The sequence below is a fragment of the Lytechinus pictus genome, chromosome 13, assembly GCF_037042905.1.
Source record: "Lytechinus pictus isolate F3 Inbred chromosome 13, Lp3.0, whole genome shotgun sequence".
NCBI classification, from domain to species: domain Eukaryota; kingdom Metazoa; phylum Echinodermata; class Echinoidea; order Temnopleuroida; family Toxopneustidae; genus Lytechinus; species Lytechinus pictus.
In genome coordinates, this window is record NC_087257.1 from 6,236,176 (window position 1) to 6,261,417 (window position 25,242).

At 38.1% G+C, this 25,242-nt stretch overlaps 1 protein-coding gene across 1 annotated transcript; it reads right to left on the bottom strand.

Annotated features, from left to right (window-relative positions):
- Positions 1 to 12,538: 12,538 nt before the first annotated feature.
- Positions 12,539 to 24,603, bottom strand: LOC129273920 (carbonyl reductase [NADPH] 1-like). The gene is made up of 6 exons (XM_064108911.1): positions 24,517 to 24,603; positions 19,233 to 19,499; positions 16,557 to 16,666; positions 15,961 to 16,089; positions 15,299 to 15,443; positions 12,539 to 13,784 (listed from the first exon to the last, which is right to left on the bottom strand). The coding sequence occupies exons 1-6, from the start codon at positions 24,601 to 24,603 to the stop codon at positions 13,578 to 13,580; spliced, it is 945 nt and encodes a 314-aa protein (XP_063964981.1). The 3' UTR covers positions 12,539 to 13,577.
- Between the last annotated feature and the right edge of the window lie 639 nt (positions 24,604 to 25,242).

The window sequence follows — 25,242 nt, forward strand, 5'->3', positions numbered from 1 at the left end:
ATAATATTAAGCGAAATTTTAAAGTGTCATAATTTTTCTAATCAGTTTACATCCAATTCATGAAATTTTCAAAGTTTGCTTGTTTGATTTTTCTCTTTCAAAGGCATTCAACAACTTTCTGGGGGTGGACTTGACCTTTAAAAATTGAGTGAAAGAAAACAAAAACCCAAGCTAAAAATGTGAAATATGGCAATGACCTACTTGAGAAATACAATAAATGCTGAACTTAAATCAAACTTTGCAAAGTAGTAGAGGAATTAAGGTATAGCCTATAAGAGGTGCAAACATTAAAAAAAGAAGGGGTTCATGTGCTTGTTTTCAAACTATCAGCTTTTTTATAAGAGCAAAATGTTCTTTTTAATCGGGGGGGGGGGATTAGATTTGGTTTGGACGGGGGTGTGCGGCTGAAGGCCCATATTGAAGGGTCATCTTCACGGCGATGTTAAAATTCATTCAAGATTCCCAAGAAAACCGTTGATTTGAATTGTCCCTCAATCCAAAACGAATTGAAATGAGATAATGCAGGGAAATCTATTATGTACAATAACTTCTGAGCCCCGTCTTATAGAGTTACGATTGATCCCATCAATCGTAACTCTATGGAAATCCATCAGTGTCATTATTTTTTCTACTGGCCTTTTTTTGCACAATGTCCTGAATTTGTAAACAAAGGAGAACACACCAAATCGTCAAGAAATCAATTAATGTATGGATATACATTCATAGATAGAAAATATTTTTAACAAACATATGAATAATAGATGTTGACGTTGCTGCAGGCCGTCCATAGTTGCGATTGATCGGATCAATCGCAACTCTTTGTAAGACGGGGCTCTGGTCTATATACCTACGGTAATGATGCTCTAAATTAAACCATCATGACCATGAATGGTCTATTATTTTTTTCAACAGTTTGAAAGCCTACGTAGGCCTAGGCGGCTAGGCCTGTTCTATCACCCATAATTCTTAGGCCTACTAATTCGCTGTAAACCAATATCGGGTAAACTTTTAACCAGCACGAGGGTAATTATGAAAGAAATTGTGTCCAACCAATTTTGGGCAGTAGGATATTACCCAATGCGGGAAGAATATTGTCCAAAAGGGTTTAAAAAAGCAATAATTACTTTAGAATGGGCTGTTTTAGTCACACTGGATAAATAAAAATTCCCAAAAGAAATGTCCAATGTTGGTTGGACACATAATCACGTACCTCACGGAGCATTTTTACCCAATATTTTTAGACTGCATGTGCTTTCCACGGAAAGCATTTGATTTGATATGAATTTATTCAGACAAATGAGATTAAATATTTACATGTCTTGGATTCCCAAACAAGGTAAAAAAAAATACCCACACAATAGGCCTATAGGCATCCTAGAGTACCAATGACCAAGGAGCTTGAAGCTCCTTGCAATGACACATTAAACTAGAAATACCACGAGAAATACAAATAGGAAAAATTTCAAAATGAACTACACTCTACAGCATGAAGACAACAAAAACACATTTATTCAAAGTACTAAAATCGCATAGTGATAATTCAAGTGTCTAATTAATTGGAGATATTTTAACAAAGCTGATGTAAATGTAGGCCTATGAAGTGCTTGATTACTAACTACTTTTTGTGGGAGATGATTCCATTCGTCCAGTCGGAGGATAGAAGGACTTCATCTGTACTACAGCAAATAGGACATTCGACATATACAGTAAGTGTGATAATTTCTTCCCATTCTATTTGCTCGTGTGCACCGATTCATTGTACTTCGCCTACATGCATTAGGCAAATTTTGTACAATCTTATAATTAAAAAAAAAAGAAGAAAAAAACCCAGATGATATAGGTCAGAATCGTTTGAATGATTGGTTTAGGTTTGCAGGGGCATGCATCTTAACAAACAAAAATGATTGTTTAGTCCTGACTCCTGAAAATATATATTTTGGAATTCATTTGAAAATGAAGGACGATTGAATATATAGAGACAATTCAAATTTAAATCCCATTTTGAATAAACTTTACTCATAATCAAGATAATTGCCCGATAGATCGCGATAAATGGTTCAAATTGGCAATGTCCTGCCCAGGGCAAAACAATTAAAGAACAATCAAAGTGTGAGAAGAGAGGAATATTGAACAGAATTGGGAAAAGGAAGCTTTTCATGCTTCTATTGTTGTCTATGAAAGACTGGTCTGGGGCCCGTTGCATAAAACTTTTTATCTTAGAAAACTCAGGTTGTTTTTACCGGATTTTTTGCCCTGTACTAGCAAATGGAACATTCATCTTATGTATACAGTGTTATAATTTCTGCCCATTCTATTTGCTCGTGTGCACCGATTCATTGTACTTCGCCTACATGCATTAGGCAAATTTTGTACAATCTTATAATTAAAAAAAGAAGAAAAAAACCCCAGATGATATAGGTCAGAACATGGGCGGAAATCCCAGGGGGGACAGGGGGGACGTGTCCCCCCTACTCAAAATAGTAGGGGGGACACAATATCAAATGTCCCCCCTACTATTTTTGGTCTTTTATGATGGTAAGAAATACATCATTCTAAATCGAAATAAAACATGTATTTTGGGAGGAGATATGACCTTACTTTGGCGATGATAACTTTTTTTGCTTGTCAAATTGTCCCGCCCCTTGTCCCCATAGGCGGATCCAGGGGCCGAGGGGCCCGCCCCCCCCCCCCCTCTTGGCGGAGCAAAAAAATAAAAAAAGGAAAGAAAGAAGGAAAAAAGGAGGGAAAAGAGAAGAGAAAAAGAAGAGGACGACGAGTGCATAAAATAAGATGAGGGGAAGACTTGGAAAATAAACGAATTTTTCGTGCCACTATATAAAATTTTTCGCTCGCGCTTCGCGCTCGCATTGCCTGTTAGGTGATTTACATATCTTGTTCAATATAGAGTTCGAATATCAAGTTTGGAAGTCAATATACAAAACATGTTTCACCTCGGAAATCGAACTTTCATTATTTTGTGTGATTTACAAATTGGTTTTTAAAAAGTGCTCTGTAAAAATGTCAGTTTTATGGTCTGAATGTTAACATTTGCTGCTTGCGCTGCGCGCTCGCAAATTTTGATTTATCAGGTACCTATTATTTTCGTGTATTCCATAAAGTTTTCAAAATATCCCTTTTCAGGTCTGATTGTCAAGACCAAGACGTATCAGCTAGCGCGCTGCACGCTCGCATTTTTATTGGCGAGTTATATAAATGTTTCAATATTGATTATACAACAAACTACTTAAAATCCCCTTTTCATGACAGTTTATCAAAAATTTTAGCTCGCGATTTGCGCTCGCATTAATGGTTAAAAATATATTAACTGATGCATCCCATTCATAATCACAAAAGTGAAATGTCCAATTTTTATGCCAATATATAATCAGATTTCGCGCCCTCATAAGGCATTAATAAATATGATATTAATTTAATAATTAAATTGTCCCTTTTGTTTCATCTCGCGCTTAGCAAGAGGATTAGGAAGATAGTCATCATTGTCATATGATGACATGTCGTAAGAATGTCCCGGTCCTATGTCAAAACTCAAAGTAATAATAATATCAGCTCTTTTTTATAAAGTGCGATCCATATCCACCTTACAATTTTTCTACAAAGGGCTTGAAATATAAAGCTGAAATTTACACTTTTTTCAGATCGGAATATCAAAGTTTCATGATTTTCATGATTAAACTTGTATTTAGAATGCCTAGATACTAGGTCTAAATATGAAACACGCTCGCGCATGTTTATTCAGATACTCAACTTGTTCTCTAATTTAAATCATTATCCAGTTTCAGATCACAATATCAAAAATTTTCTGCTCGCGCTTTGTGCTCGCATCATTATTGTAGGAAGACCCCATATTACTCATCCTTTTGATGATTTACAAAACATGAACAGATTGGCCCATTTTAGGTCTAAATCTCGAATTTTTTTCTGCTCGCGCTTCGCGCACGCATCAATCGTTAAGTTATATAGCTATCCTGTTCACGATTACAAAAACTGATTAAAATTTTCAATTCTTTCTTTAGAAAGTTCAAAATTTTTCAGCTCGCGCTTCGCGCTCGCATTTTTTAATTGTTGAAATATGTAACGCCTTCATGGCTAAATGCAATCAGTCCTTAACAGGTACCTTTTCAACAGGTACCAGTTCAAAACGTATATAAAAATTTTCTGCTCGCGCTTTGCGCTCGCATTATTAATACTCATCCTTTTCAGGATTTACAAAACATGTATAGAGTGTCTCGTTCAGTAAATATTATAGGACTAAAATCTCGAAATTTTCCGATCGCGCTTTGCGCTCGCATTAATTGTTTACTTATATACCTATTCTGCTTGAGTTACAAAAAGTGCTTAGAATTTCCATTCTTTAGGTGAAATGTCAAAAAAAAATTCAGCTCGCGCTTCGCGCTCGCATTATTTGATTGTTAAATGCTACTTTAACAGGTATATTTTCCATCATTTCATTTCTGCTCGCGCTTTGCGTTCGTAGTAATTATTAAGTTGCATACACATCTTTTTCAGGATAGCAAACATTGCCCAGAATCAGTTCAAAGATTAGGAAAAAATACATAAAATTTCCAAAAAAATTAGCTCGCGCTTCGCGCTCGCATCATATAAATAAGGATTATGATATTATATATTAATTTATAAGAAAGAATAAAGCTAAGAAGTGATTAATGAGGACTACCCCTTCAAAGAAACAACAAAAATCATCTTCGAGCTGCCGATCGGGGAAAATATGGCTGAAACAAATTTCCCCCCCCCCCCTATTGGCGAAGGCTGGATCCGCCCCTGTGTCCCCCCTACCTTTTGGGAGAGATTTCCGCCCCTGGGTCAGAATCGTTTGAATGATTTGATTGGTTTAGGTTTGCAGGGGCATGCATCTTAACAAACAAAAATGATTGTTTAGTCCTGACTCCTGAAAAGATATTTTGGAATTCATTTGAAAATGAAGGACGATTGAATATATAGAGACAATTCAAATTTAAATCCCATTTTGAATAAACTTTACTCATAATCAAGATAATTGCCCGATAGATCGCGATAAATGGTTCAAATTGGCAATGTCCTGCCCAGGGCAAAACAATTAAAGAACAATCAAAGTCGGAGAAGAGAGGAATATTGAACAGAATTGGGAAAAGGAAGCTTTTCATGCTTCTCTTGTTGTCTATGAAAGACTGGTCTGGGGCCCGTTGCATAAAACTTTTTATCTAAGAAAACTCAGGTTGTTTTTACCGGATTTTTTGCCCTGTGTTAAAGTCAATGGCAGAAATCAGACTTACCTTAGTTTTCAGTTTTTACCAGAGTTTTCTCAGGTAAAAAGTTTTATGCAACAGGCCCCAGATGAGAGTTTTAAAGGCAGCGATCTTTTTTTTCTTCGTTTTCCTCGCTGTTTTTTGTTGTTGTAAATTTAGTTTCCGATATAATTGTGTGCCAAAAGAAATATCAACCCCCGTCTTCGTTCTTTTTATTTCCGTTTTTATTGAATAAGGAATCACATTAATTTTCATATTTCATTGGTCGGTATTTGTTTTTTATTTTTTACAGTTGGATAGTTTACAAAGAGAAAATAAAAATATATTTTGTCCTCTTTTCCCCCAGTTTCTTGCGGGTTTTCTCGGAAAGAAGGACATGTTTGGAAAGTGAATAGCATCCCTTTCTATAGATCATAGGCCTATGCATAAAAAAAATCATATTAATTTAGGGTGAATTTTGGTTAAATAACTAATAATGATGATAATAATAATAATAATGATGATGATGACAATAATAATAATAACAATGATAATAACAGTACTAGGCCTATTATGGCAGGGCTGAGTAAAAATGTCAAGGTAGGCCTACATGGGGACTTTGGGCTCTAGGGTTTACTAAAATCAAGGTCATTTTGCTCCAGAGAAATTTAACAAGAAAAAAGTGGGGGGTTTATAATACGTCTAATTGTAGGTCATTTTCTTCACGAGAAATTTGACGAGCAAAAAGAAAAAAAAAAAAGGGGGGGGGGGTAGTTTCACTTCAAAATAAACGTTTAAAAAAATCAACACCTGATGTAATATAAAAGACAACAACCAAGCGGGGGGGGGGGGCACCTCTGTTAACATGGGCGGATATCCCAGGGGGGACGTGTCCCCCCTACTCAAAATAGTAGGCGGGACACAATATCAAATGTCCCCCCTAATATTTGTGGTCTTTTATGATGGTAAGAAATACATCATTCAAAATCGAAATAAAACATGTATACTTACATGACCTTACTTTTGGGATGATAATCTTTTGCTTGTCAAATTTATTTTCGTCGAAATTACCTTAAATTTGGGGTGTTAACTTTTGTTGTTGTTGTTGCTTTTCCAGCCCCTTGTCCCCCTACCTTTTGGGGGAGATTTCCGCCTCTGCCTGACAAAGGTCTTTGCTATCTGATAGTCTGGTCTACCCCCACTTCGTAGAGCGAAATTTTTTAAAGGTTTGTATTAAGTAGTATTAGCGAAATTTATTGGTCTGGCAATGAGATATGAACATGATGTCGATTCTTGCATGAAAACTATCTCCGTGATCACCAGGCGAGGTTCTATATAGCGTATATAGCTATAGAGTAAACAAAAAAATGAGGGGGCTTCTGCGGTGCTTCAGTTTTAGATTTAGATTTTATTCATTTTCCGTTCACAAAGCACAACAAAATCAAAGTAACAATACATAGTCAAATTTAAAGTACAATATCAATCGGAATATGCATAAGAATTAGAAAGTATAAACGATGAGAACTAATGAGAACTAAAGTAAGTTTGACTATAACTATATAAAACAGAACGGAGGGGCTTGCCAAGAAAAGCAAAGCTTGTATGGGAGGCAAGCCCCTGTATAACTTAGTTTCAATACGTAACTTAGAGACAACATTACAAAACTATAGTATAACGGAGAGACGGAAGACAGTTTAAAAGGAGGCTATACAAAATATCAAAGGGAACAACGAAAGAGTGACACACTCTTGGAATAAATGATAACAATAATAATTAAAAAAAATAGAAAAAAAAACAATATGGTTACAATAATTGTGATAATGAGGGAGAAACAGAGAGGCAAATGTAGGGAGAGGGGAGGGGTGCCGGTACAATGGAGGTGCAAAGAGGAGCATGGCAGGTGAGGGAACAGGTCGGCAGGCAAGTTGTGTCCTGGGAGTTTTAGACGTAAATTGTTCTATTCAATACAATCGAAATGACCTCTCATCGAAATGAGAGAAGATAATAAAAGATTATTTAAAAAAAAAGTAGGCAGCATACGTGGAAGAGTAGATTTCTGATCAAGCAGCTAGGCGGGCCCGCCCCTGGACCTCAAAATGCCTGTTTAATATTATACGAGGGAGCGTATCGAGAGCACAAAAACTGACATGTTCAAAATGCTTGAGAATGATTTTCACAACCATTTCATCTACATGTATAGCACCCATCAGGCCCCGATTGGTGTCATGTAGATGAAGGTATTTGAGTTCACTAAACGATACCCATGCAGGACCAAAATCCAATTGAAACCAGTTGGATTTCCAACTGGTTTCAATTATTGGTTTTAACTGGAATATAACAATTTCCAATTGAAACCAATTGGAACCAGTCGGGCAACTTGAAATCCTAACTGTAACCAGTTGAGTTACTGGAAATGTCTTTTAAATGGAAATGACTTCTAACTGGAACCAGTTGAGTAACTGGAAATCCTAACTGGAAATGTCTTCTGACAGGAATCAGTTAATTGGCTAACGTGACAAACCTAAAACTTGAAATTTAAAAAACTCCTTAATCTTTAATGGATTTTCATCAAACCTTCACCAATACCTATCTTTATTTATTTTTCTGCTATTACATCAAACTTTTCTTCAGGGTGATATCTTCCCGTTGCCCGATCGTTGAAAACAAACGTTTTTAAAATTCCTTTGTGAGAACTGTGTCAACCTTGTAATCAGGGGCGGATCCAGGATCAAGCGAAAAAGCACAAAAAAGGTTTCCAACCACAAATTAGGAATATTTGGTACCCGAAAAAATTTGCCAAGCAAAAAAAAAACTAATAATAAATAAAATAAAAAGGTTTTCAACCTACAATTAAGGATATTTCGTACCCGAAAAATTGCCAAGCAAAAATAAAAGGTCTTCAATTTCAAAAGTGGGGGCACACCTCTGTTTTAATGGCATTTTTACAAAACTTTTAATGGGATTGCCCCCTCCTGTTCAGCGTCCAGAACAAAAATATCATCAGACGAGACAAGCGTATTGATTATTTATAATTATTTTAAAACACATGCACACGTAGGTACCATGTAAAAAAATTGTTTGCATTGACAGCAATGTAGCTATTGCCAACGAGCAATATCAATATTTCGTTGATTCCATGACATTTGCTCCGGCGATATTTGCTCCGCTATAAATTCCACACACTAATGGAATAACCAACTTTCATCTTGGAATTAAATTGTACACTATCCTAGACCTAACCCTAAACCAAGCATGAAACCCCCTACGCATACATTCGTAATTCCGAAGCTTCGTTATTCCGAAGGTTCGTTATTCCGAAGGTTCGTATTTCCGAAGGTTCGTATCAAGTTTCCGAAGGTTCGTAATTCCGAAGGTTCGTAATAGTCGATTTGACATTTTCCGAACCTAGAAATGTTCTTTCCGATGAAGTTTTTTTCTTGATTCGTGTTCCTATGGGGTCCTAGAACAAATTCAGCTTGGTTGCCCAAAGTTGCCGTTTGGGCTATTTTGCTAATTTGCATAAATCCAAAATGGCCGCCAGATGCCATCTAGAAAACCTAACTTTTGAACCCCTTTCCACAAAATGATGAGTAATGACTCGTTTTAGGGGTTTCGAGATGTGTAGAACCGATTTCTGGAATCGTTTTTGCAATATAAGGTCATCTTCAGGTCAAATCCAAGATGGCCGCCAGATGCCATCTTGAAAAATTAAAGTTGAACCCCTTGCCCCTGAATGATGAGTAATACCTTTGTTTAGGGGTTTTTGGGTGTGTAGAATCCATTTATGCTGTCTATTTTGCTATATAATGTCATCTTCAGGTCAAATCCAAGACGGCCGCCATATGACGCCATCTTGAAAAATCAATTTTTTAACCCTTTGCCCCAGAATCCTGAATAATAACTCTATTCATGAGTCATTTGGTATGTTGATTCAATTTATGCTGTAATTTTGCCTAAAAGGATAATCTTCAGATCAAATCCAAGATGGCCGCCAACCGCGATCTTGAAAAAATTACTTTCCGAGGCTTATGCGTGTAAGAGCTAATGTAAAGGGATTTCAGTAAGAATACCCATTTCTAGTATTAATTCTCAGTTTTTAGTATAAGGGGAAGTCACAATTGAGATGTCAGTTTTCGACATTAACTGCTCACCTTAGAATGATGAATCCTCTTTAGGTTTGGACTATGATCTATTTCGCGTGCATTTGTATTGTTTTTAATGTCCATCCATACTTTTGTACTGAAGAGGCTTTAGAGTCTTATTTGAATTTTAAATTGTTTTCTCAATATTTTTTTCTAAATCAATGTGTCCAATGATTGGTAGGCATCAGTTCCACTTAAAACACGATGGTGTAGCGCTAGGTCTTACAATTTCGAGAGTGACTGTAGAGCTCCACTCTAGAGTGGCAGTATCTATAGCAAATTTGTACAGATGAAGGAGGATGGCGCTGAGACAGGTTAAGATAGAGATGCTACCCTAGCCTTCCTCCTAGGTCTTTGGTCTGCCAATTTAGCATTCCGATTATTTTCTGACGTCTTGACCCCTGTACTTAGTAGCTCTCCATAGAATGGCGACTATCATCTACATCTTCACAAGTGTTCTTGTCTATGCCGGCAAGTTTTATGTCACATTTGCAGGTGTCTCTATAACGGAGGTGTGATCTACCGATGGGGGTGAGACCAATCACACAGCTCACCTTACCTTGGTGAATCCAAGAAGGGATTCGCCAAGGTTTCATGCGGCGAACATGTCCCAACCACTTGAGGTGCCTTTGACTATTAAGGAGCGAGAATAAGCTGGGGATGCCAGCACTTACGCTGAAGGGCGTCTGTATTTTTCACTTTGTCCTGCCATTTAATGTGCATGATACGTCCGAGGCAGCTGACATGGAAGGTGTTTAGCCGCTTTTCTTGGTCGGCGTACGTTTTCAAGGACTTACTTCCGTACAGGAGCTTGGCCATGACTGGCAGATTTTACTATCCCGGTGCTTGTATACTTGTCCAGTGAAAGGGAGCTACATGTATGTAGTCGATCCAAGGTAGGTGAGGAGTCCACCACAAACAGACGAGTGCGTGCTGTTGATATAGATATCTGGAGGACAGTTAGTGTCTTGAACCGATCAGGATTTCTGTCTCACAGGCTGATGGGTGATCCAAACTCCTTACATGCACAGGACAGGCAGCTGTTATGTATGACTGGTCTTGTACTCTCACCTCTTGAGGCTAAATAGTGCACTCCTGCTGACCAAGTCAATTGCTCTTGTCAGGAGGAAAAGTCCAATGATAATTATAAAGAAAGTTAATAAGTTAACTAATTCTTTGAAAAAATACGGAGAAATCACTTTTTAATTCAAATAATACTTTAAAGTCCTTTCACTGGAAAAGTATGGTTGGACAGAAATAAAAAAGGATTAGAACTCCTGAAATCATAGCCCAAACCTTGAATGGTTTCATTCTAAAGTAAGCGGTTAATGACGAAATATATCAACCATCTGACCATCTTAGACGTGACTTGACCTCGAACTAAAAATGGAGTGCAAAAGAAATGAATCATTCTCACTGAAATCCCCTTACATGAGCTCCCATACATAATAGTAACCTTATTAGGGAGAGTACTTCTTCAAGGTTCGATAGTCTCGGGAAATATATATTTTTTCTTAATATGGCGTTTAGCGGCCATGTTCGATTATTTTGACCTGGAGATGATCATATATTGTAAAATTATTTACAGAAATGGAATCAAACATACCAAATAACTCACGAAAAGAGGGATTACTCATGATTCTGGGACAAAAACGTGAGAATTAATAAAAGAAATGAGTATTCTTATACTGAAATCCCTTTGCATTAGCTCTTACACGTATTTAAGCCACGGAAAGTAATTTTTCAAGATGGCGGTTGGCGGCCATATTGGATTTGATCTGAAGATTATCCTTATGCATTATGCAAAATTACAGCATGAATTTCATCAACATACCAAATGACTCACGAATAGAGTTATATTCATGATTCTGGGGCAAAGGGTTCAAAAGTTGATATTTCAAGATGGCGTCAGATGGCGGCCATCTTGGATTTGACCCGAAAAAAACATTATATTGCAAAATAGAAAGCAGAAATGGATTCTACACACCCAAAAACCCCTAAACAGAGGTATTGCTCGTCATTCTGGGGCAAGGGGATCAAAAGTCAATTTTTCAAGATGGCATCTGGCGCCATCTTGTATTTTACCTGAAGATGACCTTATATTGTAAAAATGGTTCCAGAAATCGGTTCTACACACACCTAAAACCCTAAAACGAGTCATTACTCATCATTTTGTGGAAAGGGGTTCAAAAGTTAGGTTTTCTAGATGGCATCTGGCGGCCATTTTGGATTTATGCAAATTAGCAAAATTGCCCAAACGGCAACTTTGGGCAACCAAGCTGAATTTGTTCTAGGACCCCATAGGAACACGAATCAAGAAAAAAACTTCATCGGAAAGAACATTTCTAGGTTGGTGTATTGAGCCTATGGGACTGTCAAATCGACTATAAGTCCGAAAACGAAATGAGGTTCGTAATTCCGAAGATTCTTTAGTCCGAAAACAAAGTGAGGTTCGTAATTCCGAAGGTTCGTTAGTCCGAAAACGTAATGACTAACGAACCTTATTTCGTGTTCGGACTAACGAACCTTCGCTTCGGAACAACGAACCTTATTTCGTTTCCGGATTAACGAACCTTCGGAACAACGAACCTTATGTCGTTTTCGGATTATCGAACCTTCGGAATAACGAACCTTCGGAATAACGCCACAAATGTTCGGATTAACGAACCGTTTTACGTTTTCGGATTAACGAACATCTATAGGTAAAGGCAATTTACGTGTTTCGGAATTACGAACCTTCGGAATTACGAAGTGTAACCGAAACCCTATTGCAACCTTTAACCTAACCCTATATTTTAGACGAAATAAAGTCCGGAGCAATTGTCGCCGGAGCAAACATCGTGTCACCCTATAGTTCGCCCCTTTGGGTTCCTTCAGTACATGATAATGCGAAGTGGAAAACAAAGCATTGGAAAGCAAAGCGAGTGGTTGTCAAAGCAACAGGCTCATATAAACAAGAATTAAAGGAGATCAAGGAAAAAAGTAATCAAGAGAGAGAGAGAAAGAGAGACGGGGGGGGGGGGGAGAGGGAGAGAGGTATAATTAAAAAAGGAGGAAGAGCAAACAAAAGAAAAGGAAAAAATACAAGGATAAAAAATATTACGTGATTAAAAAAAAATCACCTGTATAAATATATAGTTTACTTTTTTTTAAAAATTTTAATATACATGGCAATCACACGTACAACTCTTGCCAAATAATCTCCTGATCGCCAAGAAGTTTTCTGTGTTTTTTTTCACCAGGGACATGCCCAGGAGATTATCATCGACGTGCGCATTTGGGAATATATCTTATCTATCTCCTCTTTCATTTACAGAGGTGCTACACTGCAAAAACTCCGGTGTTGATTTAACACCAGCCCGGAATCTATATATGTCCACACCAGACAAGTATTGAAACAACACCAGTTTGGAATCAAACCGATGCTGTTTTACTATTCATGGGTGTTGTATAAACACCTACATTGTATCTGGTGTTAGACCAAAACGAAACCGGTGTTGTTTGACACTTCTACGGTGTGGACATATATAGATTCCGGGCTGGTGTTAAATCAACACCAGAGTTCCTGCAGTGTATTGCAAGGAGTATAGAGGTCAGTGCACACAGTACAAATGGGTCTACGATCCGATTTTGGAACAAAATGCACTGTCATTTCCTGAAAATATGATTGAATATATATTTGTTTATTTCAGGTTAAAAATATTAACTGTAAGAATACAAATATATCGACAATTTGGATAATAAAATTGCGAGCGTTTATTTTGGAGGAAAGGCAAAATTGATTTCAAATCATAGCCGATCATAATTATGGGTGCTTTATGACCTCATTGAGATATATGGAGAGTGTCATAAACATAGTTATGAATTTGCACAAGTATAATTGTACGATGGCTAATGACTTTGCACAGTAAAATTTCCTTATCAACATAATTCGTATCAAATGTGTAAACGACGTTTTATTAAAAATTAAAAAATCGGGTCGCAGACAGTCGCAAGGTGTGTGGTGGCCTTTAGACGTCGCTCCCTATGCTGACGGTCGTCGACTGGTATTCCACAATAGACTGACAGAAATACTGAGATGATGGAGCACAAAACGAGGACATATGAACCTGAAACATAGTAGCCTTCATATCGGAGTAGTTATTGTAAAAAAGGCGTTTTATCATGAATTCCCATGATCTATAAAATATAATGTTCATATCTGCATTAACACGTCGGTGTTCACAAAGTCATATTCTTTCCTTCTCAATAAGAACTTTCCGTTTGGTTCCGTCGCTTTGGAAGGTAGCAGAGCAAGGAAAACAGGGGTATCGGCGCCCTCTACGATAGAAACCCTGATGCCTCCGAAGTTGTTGTCCGGGAGGTCTGACGTCATGTCGGTAAGCACGAATCCAGGACAACACTACAAACAATAAAGATCATAATAAGGGGAGGGGGGGGGGGGGAGAAGAAACATTTAGAAAAGATTAGCGGCAAGACTGCATAATGACATTCTCCTCTTCTGTAAGGTCCTCACCGGACCACCTCCAACCCGGATAAATTCACTGGTCACACATAAATCCTACTGCTTTGATGTTTTAGCAACCAACATTTGGGAAAGAGTAGATCTAAGGACATTCCAGCTCAACAAAACCACCAATTTGATATACACTTGAAGGCATTTTTATCATCGCTTTATCGGGGTGCATAATTATGCAATAGAACAAATAAAATGCATTCAAATCACCACTTTACAAAATTATACATCATCATCTTCAAACGGAATTGAATCATCGTATTTCCATTTTTCCCCATTTAATTCCTGATGAAAGAATAAAAGATATTCCGCGCACTGTCAATGCTGCAGTCACACCAACGTAACCGATTTCAAACCATCCGACGGTATGCCATTGGAAATGACGTTGGTGGCTGTAGCGGCACCACACATTTTAGAATAAGGGGGCAAACGGGCGAGGGGAGGGGGGGGGGGGTGGGGACAAAGTACACTTTGTGAGGGGGCATTGGCGGACACGATTTTTTTTTTTGGCCTGTTTCACAATAGCGAATGCAAATCGCGAGCTATTTTTACAGGCCCTAACGACGCACGTGTTAAGTCCTGAAGATGATATCTCACCAAAGAAATAATGCGAGCGCGAAGTGCAAGCTAAACATTATTATTATCCTGAGAAAAGATCTTAACAGGATGTTCTAAGCACTTTTTGTACCCACGAGAAAGATGGGGATCTAAACTAAAGGAGAATGAAAGTCTTGGAGCAAGTTAGCTTTTGTGAAAGCAGAAAAATCAAAGAATAAGATCAACAAAAGTTTGAGTAAAATAGGACTAGCAATATAAGAGTTATGAGCATTTGAATGTCGAGATCACTAATGCTATGGAGATACTCCCATTGGCAATGCGACCAAGATCTATGATGTCACAGATGAACAACTCTCCCCTTTTGGATACTGAAAATATACCCCAAAACATATCTTTTTGCTCATTCTAATCATATGACAAACGATTAATCAATGATATAATGTTGTGAAACCTCTGTACTTGTCCTCTTATAAAGAGAACACCTCACCTTGTGATAGACTCTATAAAAGTGAGAATATAAGCGAAATAAGTACTAAAGTAATGAGGGAGTTGTACGTGTGTGATATCACAGATCTTGGTCGCATTGCCAATGGGAGGATCTACATAGCATTAGTGATCTCAATATTCAAATGCTCATAACTTTCTTATTATTCATTCAATCTTCCTCAAACTTTCAACAATATGTTTCTTTGATTTTTCTCTTTGATATGGATTCAGCTGGTTTCAAGGGTTTCATTCTCCTTTAAACAATATACGAGCGCGCGTAGCGCGGGTAGATTTTTCTTTCATATTCATCATTAATGGGGTGGGTTCGCATCGGTGTGACTGTGTCCTATACTTACCGAATTGAGTAGTATACCGTGCTTGGAATCATCCTGTGATATTCTATCAGCCTGAATCTTGGAAAGTAAGATGACACCGAGTTTACCAACTCCATAAGACCACTCGCACCACCCCCTTTCCGTGTTGCATTCAGTTTTGCAGCACCTGCGAACATGAAATTTGTAAATGCTGACAATAATGGTTTTATTGAACAGAGATTTTATTATTATCATTATTATGATTATTGCTGTTATTATTATTATCATCATCATCATTATCATTGTTATTATTATCATAATTATTATTATTGTTGTTATTATTATTATCATCATCATTATTATCATTGTTATTATTATCATAATTATTATTATTGTTGTTATTTTTATTATCATCATCATCGTTATTATTATCATAATTAGTATTAATTTCATCATTATTATTAGTATTATTATTAATAATAATATTATTATTAGTCGGCATTTCAACAAAGGACAAATTCCAAAGCAAATACAAAGCTGCGGAAGGAACAAGGATGTCTACAGTACAAGTCCAGGTTGTCTGTGAAAGGGGGAAAAAGTTTAAACAAAAGGTTTTTTGTAGGAGCGAATCTTAATGGAGACTGTATCTTAGCTAGTCCAGACACACGAGTTCTACACCAACAAGGTAATCCAATGAGACTTACTCTAGAAATTCATTCATGAGATCCGCAACGTCCTGCTCTTCTTCAACCTGTCTGAATCTGTTCCTGACTTCATCATTTATTTGACCCCTAAACACCATGTAACCTGTCGTGCTTGCCATATTCACAATTCTAGGAGACACATGTAAAAAAAAGAACATGAAAAATTAAAAAATTGTTTGAATATGACAGAGAGTGAGAGAGAGGGGGGGGGGGTGGGGGGAGAGAGTTTTTGTTTCTGAAGAGACAAATGACAAATTTTAGTACAGACTTATGAGCATTGTGAGAAACTAATATTCGACTTGCAAATCGAGCGTTGATTGACATTTTGGAAGATAAATGGGAATATAAAAAAATCATTTACTAGTCACTTCAGGTCATACAACAAATTTGTTAATGTTCCGTGATGGTGCATGGGGAATCCTTCCGATACTTATGGATGATTCTGTCATGCAATACCTTCTGGCAAAGATATCTATTTTTATCAGATGTCAATAGTATTGACCAAATGGCCATCCCGGTCAATAGGTGACCGGAAATGGTTCCAACCTGTTTGTCTTTCTATATAGGTAAAATTTATTATTTGAGGAATAACTTGCCTTCCGCAGGAACGAACCAAAGGAAAGAGACTCCGACAGACGTTCAGAAGTCCAAAGAAGTTCGTGTTCATCACCCGTGATGACTTCTCGGACAGCGAAATGTTTTCTTTCTGTATAAAACATGGTCAAAGATCGTTAAAGAAAACTGATTATGAAGCAAAACAAACAAACAAAAAGCAAAGAAAAAAAAAGAAAATGAAATTAATACAAAATTAATCTAAAAGAATGACTAGTGAAACAAAACATGGAGACATAGGAAGCCTTGCCAAGTCATCCATGCTGGAAATAACAGTGTCCCACAGACCACAGTGTGTTCCACGTATACAGTGTGTCAAACAGTGTATGTCACAGTGTGTAGCAAAATGTGTAGTCGCACAGTGTGTCCCAGAGTGTAAATTGAATTGAATTAATAGGAACATCATAGACATCTGCCAATATTCTGATCAAAACAAAAATAAAATAATACAAAACGTATATATAATTTTAGTTACATTCGAGAGAAGCAAAATAGCACAAAATATAACAGATTGTATACAAGTAATTTTGAATCGAATGTGTAGAAAATGGTATGGAATTCAATATCGAATGGAATAAAAGTAATTATGAATGGAAAGTAAAAGTGTGTTCACATTTTGTACTACATGGCACACTGCAGTACGTGTGTTCCAAAGTGTGCCCCACAATGTGTACAGCAATGTCTATACCACAGTGTGTTACTCCGAACCACAATATATTATTCTGTGTCCCATATTATGTGTTCAGCATTGTGTCAAGTAGTGTGAACCATGTACAGTGTGTAGCATAGTGTGTTTACAGTGTGTTCAATAGTGTGCTCCACAATTTGTAGAACAGAGTGTCCCACAGTGTGCTCCACATAGTGTTGCACGGTGTCCCAAGGTGTGCTCTACAGCGACTGCACCAGCGTGCTTCATAGTCTGTTCTGCAGTGTGTACCACACAGTGTGATCAACGGTGTGTGTAGAGTGAGTTCAAATGTGTGCTCCACAGTCTGTTCAACAGTGTGTCCCACAGTGTCCAATTGTGTGCACCACAATGCATTCCAGTGTGTAGCATAGTGTTCGACAGTGTGCTCGACAGTGTGTTCAATAGTGCGTTTACAGTGTGTTCAATAGTGTGCTCGAGAGTGGGGAGCACAGTGTCCCACAGTGTGCTCCACATTGTTTCCAACAGTGTGCTCAACAAAGTGTCCAACTGTGTCCACCACAGTGCACTCCACAGTGTGTAGCATAGTGTTTGACAGTGTGCTCCACAGTGTGTACAATAGTGTGTTTACAGTGTGTTCAATAGTGTGCTCCACAACGGGTAGCACAGAGTGTCCCAGTTTCCTTCACAGTGTGTATACAGAGTGTCCCAAAGTATGTATGCAGAGTGTCCCACAGCGTGCTCAACAGTGTGCTCCACAGTGTCCAACTGTGTGCACCACGATGCACTCCACAGTTTGTAGCATAGTTTTCAACAGTGTGCTCCACAGTGTGCACCAGTGTGCTCTACAGTGTGTACCACAGCCTGTTCAATAGTGTGCTCCACAGAGTACGTGTGCCACAGTGTGCTCCACAAAATGTCGAACTGTGTGCACCAAAGTGCTTTCCACAGTGCATATAGCATAGTGTTCAACAGTATGCTCTAGAGTGTGTACCACAGTGTGTTCAATAGTGTGTTTACAGTGTGTTCAACAGTGTGCTTCACAATTTGCATAGCATAGTGTTCGACAGTGTGTACTACTGTTGCGTTCGATAGTGTGCTTCACAGTGTGCACCAGTATGTATGCAGAGTGCCCACAGCGTGCTCAGCAGTGTGTTTCACAGTGTGCTCCACAAAGTGTCCCACCGTGTGCACCATAGTGCACTCCACAGTGTGTAGCATAGTGTTTGACAGTGTGTGTTCCACAGTGTGCTCCACAGTGTGTACCACAGCGTGTTCAACAGTGTGCTCCACAAAGTGTAGCACAGTGTGCTCTATAGTGTGTACCACAGTGTTTCCATCAGTGTACTCAAGTGTGTTCTGTGTTTCACAGCATGCCCCAGAATGTCTACAGTGTGGAACGCAAGTTGAAAGCATCGGTTCAAGGTGATCCCCCTTTTTACATAGTTCATTAAAGGTTCCAGTGTTATGTTCACACTTTCGAATGTCAGCATTTTAACGGTGGGTGCCATCTTCACACATGCACTATGGGAACACATACTGTGTTCTTTCCTGGGCTCCGTAACCCAAAGATTTGCGATGAACTGCAAATATGAAAGAACCGCAATGATTGGTCCCTGGTCAGTATTTTAAACCTAATATGCGTTTAACATTGATATCGCTTGGTCAGTTCATATAGCGATTGATCGCTAATCTTTGCGTTACGGAGCCCAGCAGGAGGGATAGGCCAAAATACTTGTAATCAATGATCAGTATACTTTTCTACTGTTTCTTGTATTTAAAATCTTGGGAGCAATAAAGGAACTGCACTGTTAAAATAACAGTTTTTTTTTGTCACAGAGCTAAATCTACCTTTTCGGGAGGGAGTACGGAGGGGGGGGGGGGGGGTGTGAAGTTGGAATATATTAAAATTGAGTCTGATAATGATTGTCCTCATTCAACATTGTATTTGTTAAGTCGGTTATCACTTTCCACAATATACTCATATTTTTCTTCTTCTATTTGCTCAACCTACAGGTGTACCAATGCCAGCATTGTTGATAAGCACATCGAGTCCGCCATGTTCTTTCTCCAGGTGATCCCTAAGTGTATCGATACTACTCTGGTCAGTGACGTCAAGAAGATGGAACCTGGGATTGAGTCCCTCTTTCTGAAGGAGCTCTACGGCTGCTAGGCCACGCCCTTCATTGCGCGCCGTCAGGTAAACGACGCCATCTTGTCCAAAATGGCGGCATAGTGATCTCACGATTTCCAGACCGATGCCTTTGTTTGCGCCCGTTACCTACAATCAGAAGAAAATAAAAATCATTTCACGACGTCAGAGTAGAGGCGTGGTTAGGGGAAGGGGGGGGGGGGGTACGATCGCCTTCATGCACAGTAACAAAAACTAGCGCGTTGCTAAAGCCCGTCACTCTAACAGCACAAGTTGTTTAAACTTTTTGTAATTGTTTAATTTTTTTAAAAGAACTTGTTCAAAAAAAGTTTACACAGTTGTTTAAAACGTATGCTTAAAAGGTTTAAACAATAGTTGCTAGAGTGACGGGCTTAAACAACGTGCTTAGAATTTTAAAAAGCGTTTTTACAGTGTGGAAATATTGGGAAAGGACATTTTTAATGTGCAAAATATGTTTTCAAAAGAATTGTAAATCACTATAAAGCAATTAAACTTTACATAGAGAATAGCATCCAGTATGATACAAAAATTTTCTGGTATCTGCAAAATTCTGTATCATAATTTTGCGCTCGAGGCGGACCAAAACTTTTGACATTTAAAAAAACTCTCTTTGCCTTAATGGTGAAAGTTTAGTGAATTAGTGATAGGGCTGAATAAAAAAACACAGATGATCATGATGATTGGTCCAATGTAAGTATATACGCTATAGGCGCTTCGATAAGGGGTATACAGAAGAATATCGTCTTCATACTTTTTACGTTTGAAACAACCCACATCTAAATCAAAATGAAACATGTACGGAGAAATTTGATTCACTTTAAATACTGAATAGAATAGCACTCGATGTATATTTTTGTAAGTGGTTTTTCAATCGCAAAATAGGCTCCCGCCCCCTCCGCCGTCGAATTCGAAGTCACAATGAATGCAAATCAACTATACAAGTATAACCCAAGTATGTTCCACTGTTAAAGCTCGTGGATAGTGTTGGTAAAGGATACAAAAATTCCAGTTGAATGAATCTTTTTTGTTGAATAACAATTGCTGATAATAAATCAATGTGAAATTGACAAAATTTCATCTTGGAAATATCAAAATTTTAAATAAACTCTGAGAAATAAAATCAATTTCCTCGGCTGAATTCACTGACGGACAATTAGCTGAATTTATGCGCACCGATATAGCGCCCACTTTCGTCCACGACTGATTTTTTCCCCCTGTTCGTCGATCGCTATTCCGTTCCACTTTTAGCAAACCAAAATATCCCTGCGAGCGTAGTCTGCTAATTCCGTATATGCTCGTCGGTCATTGTTATAGCATGACTTCCGTCGAGTTTCTCCCCCGGCGAGTTCTGCGAGGAGCGCAGGCGACCACAACGTTGCGTTAGATTGGTTAGAGAATTAAAAAAAAAAACATGGGGACTGACTTACCCTTATGCTGTCCCTCTAACCTGTAGTTCACATGTTACTCTATTTTTTTTTTAGGTTCACGAAAGCGTACTGGAGATATGTTTTTGTCAAAATTTTGGCTACAAATTTCCACGTGCGACAAGATTAGTTGAACTATGGAGAGGATTGATTGAAATTACGGTATACAACTGCTGCATGCTGCATGCACTGCGCGATGCGATGGACAGTGGCCACGCTCGCTCAGCTCGGCCTCCTGACATTCCCATCATACACATTTTTTGCGTGTACAACGATTGTGTTCATGTCTTTCATGTCATATTTCAGCGCATGCATTGGGGAAGGGAAATTTGGAAATGGGGAAAAGGGATAAAAGAAAGAGAGGGAAAGATAAAGAAAAAGAGTCATGTTTTGATCCTGGGCAAGATTCGTATATCTAATTGCTACTGCAAATGCGAAACGCGAGTATAATTTTTTAAATATATGTTTGGCCCATTAGCGTATACCTACGGGGGGCCGGGGCAGAGGCCAGAGGGGGGCAGACTGCCCCCCCTGACGAGTCACAACCCATGCAAGGAACGTATCCTCCCCCCCGCAAGTGGCCTGTTCCTGTGAACTTGAAGACCTTTTTTTTTCTTCTTTCTTTTATGCTTGTCAATTTTTTTTTCTGGTACAAATTCCTTTATTTGTGTTTGAACTCCTTTTTTTTGCTTGTCAAATTTTTGGGCGGACGAATTTGCCCCCCCCCCTCTTGGAAAATCCTAGGTAAGCCACTGTTCTGGGGCCCGTTGCAGAAAGAGTTGCAATCAATCGCAACTCAAAAAAATCACGCGCAATTTGATTTTCGACCAATCAACAACGCGCATTTGGGACTTGCGCATGATTTTTAGAGTTGCGATTGATTGCAACTCTTTCTGCAACGGGTCCCTGGCCTGATAAACAAGGGACCTGCTTGTAGTTTCCATGAAGACGATACATTCTTGTTGGCCTATTTCAACAATCGAATAATGTGAGCACGAAGTGCGAGCTGAGCTTTTGAAATTCCAACCAAGAAAATTGATATTCTAAGCAATTTTTGTAATCCTGAACTACTAAACACTAAAAAAATACGAGCGCGAAGCGAAATGGGGAAAATGTTGAGATTTAGAGCTAAAAACGGGACTGGACACTATTCATGTTTTGTAATTCGTGAAGATGGGTAATTAGGCATCTTTCACATTTATAATGCGAGTGCGAAGTGCGAGCAGAATATTGTTTATATTATAATCTCAATTAATATAAGCACTATTTCAATCACTAAAAATGAAAATTGGATGTGGATTGCATTTAATAAAATGATTCGAGCCTGTGAGCGCGAGCTGATATTTTTGTAAAATTATTTTGACCTAGGACGGGGATATTCTAAGGACATTTTGTCATCATAATGAAAATGGTAATTATCTACCTATTAAAGCGCGAGATGAAACTTGTCGACATTCTATTCTGAAAAAAATACAATATAGTTATTAGCAATTCATGAAAATGTTCTTATCTTATTTGTTACTCTAATAACTAATAAGCCCGATGAAAGCGAGAAATTTGTTAATATCAAGTTCTGACAACTGGATATTGTAAGCATTGTATTTATGAATAGAAGACATTGGTTGATATAATCTTTAACAATTAATGCGAGCGCAAATCACGAACCGATTTTTTTTTAATTGTCTTTTGACAATCATGTGATAGGTTTTGACAATCAGACCTGAATATGAATATTTTTGAGAATTTAGTATACGAAGACTAGGGTACTTTACAAATAATGCGAGCGCGTAGCGGGAGCTGCATTGATACTTAGACCATAAAACGGACTATGGCTGCACATAATAAAAATCAATTTAAAAATCAAACAATAATGACAGCTCGCCTTGTTTTATTCACTTGTCTTCTTCCCCCTATTCTCCTCTCTTTTCCCTTTTCCTTTTTTTTTACTTTTCTTTTTTTTTGCTCCGCCACTACGGGGACCCGGGAACTTCGCCCCCTGGATCCGCCTATGAGATAGCGATAAAGCTGAATTTAAAAAAAAGGAAGAGAAGGGATTAAGGAAAAGTGGAATTAGGCATATAAGAACACGTCCAGGTTGACGATCGAGGATTACAAAAAAAAACGAACGGGAGGAAAAAATGTGATGCCGTACATGTATGTGCCACGAAGTCTAAATCAGCTTGCTAATTTTTAATGTAAAAACGATCGTAAAACCCTGCTGAATTTCGAAGAGGTTTCGCGGAGATACCATACAAGCATTAACATATCCTAGATAATGTTAAATTCTAGCCAAAGAATTTGGGGGCACGCCCCCCCCCCCAATTTTCGCTTTCATCGCGGTGTATGTAAAATAACATGGGTGTCCAGTGTCGGTCTTTACGGGGTTGGAGGAGATTGGATAACTGACACAATTAAGTTTGGTCCCTGAAAGTTTTTTTTTGTTACATTTAGGCCTATTTTTACTTGAAATTTATTACTATTATTATCATTACTTTTTTTGAGGGGGTGGTCAGTAGCACTACCAGTCTAAAATTTCAAGGGGGGACAGAATTGCATAAAGGATAAAATTATTACTAGAAAAGCTGCAGGTGAGCAATTTTTTTATCACCCTTCAATACAAAAATCTAACTTTGTGATAGATTTTGACGTGATACATATCTCTTTATCATTCTTTTCTCTTCAATGGGGAGGGGGTTCCAAGTCACCAGGAGGGGGGGGGGGGGAGTGAGCTATGCTCACAAGGACGGCATAAGTTTATGCAAGCGCGACGAGCGAGTTTAGATGCTACCATAAGATTGCCATTATGATTCATTAAAAAGTATGATGATCAAAGGGAGATCGACACCCCCCCCCTTCCCCGAACCCTGAGCAATTCCTGGAGGGTATTGAAGGAGCAGGAGAAAGAAAATGGGGAAAGGGGGAGTAAGGCGTGTGCATGTGCGTAAATGGATCTCAATTTATTTGAAAGGGGGAAAAATGGGTTATTCATAGTTTGTTCTAGGTGCTGTTTTTTTTCGTACAGTAGTGTAATTTTAGTGTGAACAGATGTATATGGAAATTCATAAAATATGTTATTATGAAAAATGAAATTTAAATATATCGTGTTGTGTATGTTTTGTATATATTGTCGTTGTTATAACAGATTCTAACTCGAGCTCCTTTTTTCTATTCTGCGGTGCTATATTTTTATTCAGTACCATCGGCATTCTCGCCTCGCTTGCTTAATTTCATTCTCTTAAAAAAAATTAGTGCAATATTGTTATTTTTCAGATTACTTTTCAACCTTCAGCTACCTTCAACCACTTACTTACTAAATTTGTGAACGCAAAGCGCGAGCTAATATTTTTGCAATATGAATTTAGAACTTTTCTTGTAATCATGAAGAGAATGTGTATCGCTGAATAAAAAGAAGATAATTAATATTCGAGTGGCGAGAATAATTTGTGCATATTGACTAGACTTGAAAATTAATATTTTAGGGCAGTTGATATCCTCTTGAACATGTTGAACATATTATTATCCCGCTCAACTCAATGCGAGCGCGAAGTGTAAACAACGTTTTTAACATTTTTTTACATTATGGCCTGATTTCCTTCTTTATTTTCTTATCATCCCCTCCCCAGTTTTATTACACTTTCTTCCTTCTTTTATCATTTTCTTCCCTTACTCCTCTTTTCATTCCTCGTTCTTTTCTCTTTTACCTCCTTTTCCGCCGCCAACAGAGGTAGGGGGTTGCCAGCGGCCGCTTCGACCCCATGGATCTGCATGCCTTGCCTATGCATGTACATCTTTTAGCACAATTCTGAATGATCCTGTCTTCATTACAGAACATTTTTACTTTGAATATTTACAAAGGCGGATCCAGGAAGGGGGGGCGAGGTGCCCGCCCCCCTTGGCGGAGCAAAAAAACACTGAAGAAAAAGGTTGAAAGAAAGAAAATTGAAAAATAAGGGGGAAAAGAGAGAAGAAAAAGAAATAAAAGGAGGAGGCGAAAGAATAAAATAAGATGAGTGGACGACTTTGAAAATAAAACAAAATATCAGCTTTTTATTAAGTGCGATCAATATCCACCTAGCAATTTTCCACCAAAGTACTTGAAACACAGAGCTTAGATGGACCCTTATTTTCATTTCAGATTTCCAAAAGTTTTCTGCTCGCGTTTGGCGCGCTCGCATTATTCATGTAGAAAGATTCCCAATTATTCATCCTTTTCATGATTTACAAAACATGAAAAATGTGTCCCGTTTTAGGCTAAATCTCGATTTTTTTTTTACGCTCACGCTTTTCTCACGCATCAATTGTTCAGTGATATACCTATCATGTTCACATTGACAAAAAGAGCTTAGATTTTCCCTTCTTTGGGTAGAAATGTAAAAAAAAATCAGCTCGCGCTCGCATGCACTATTTGATTGTTGAAATATGCAACG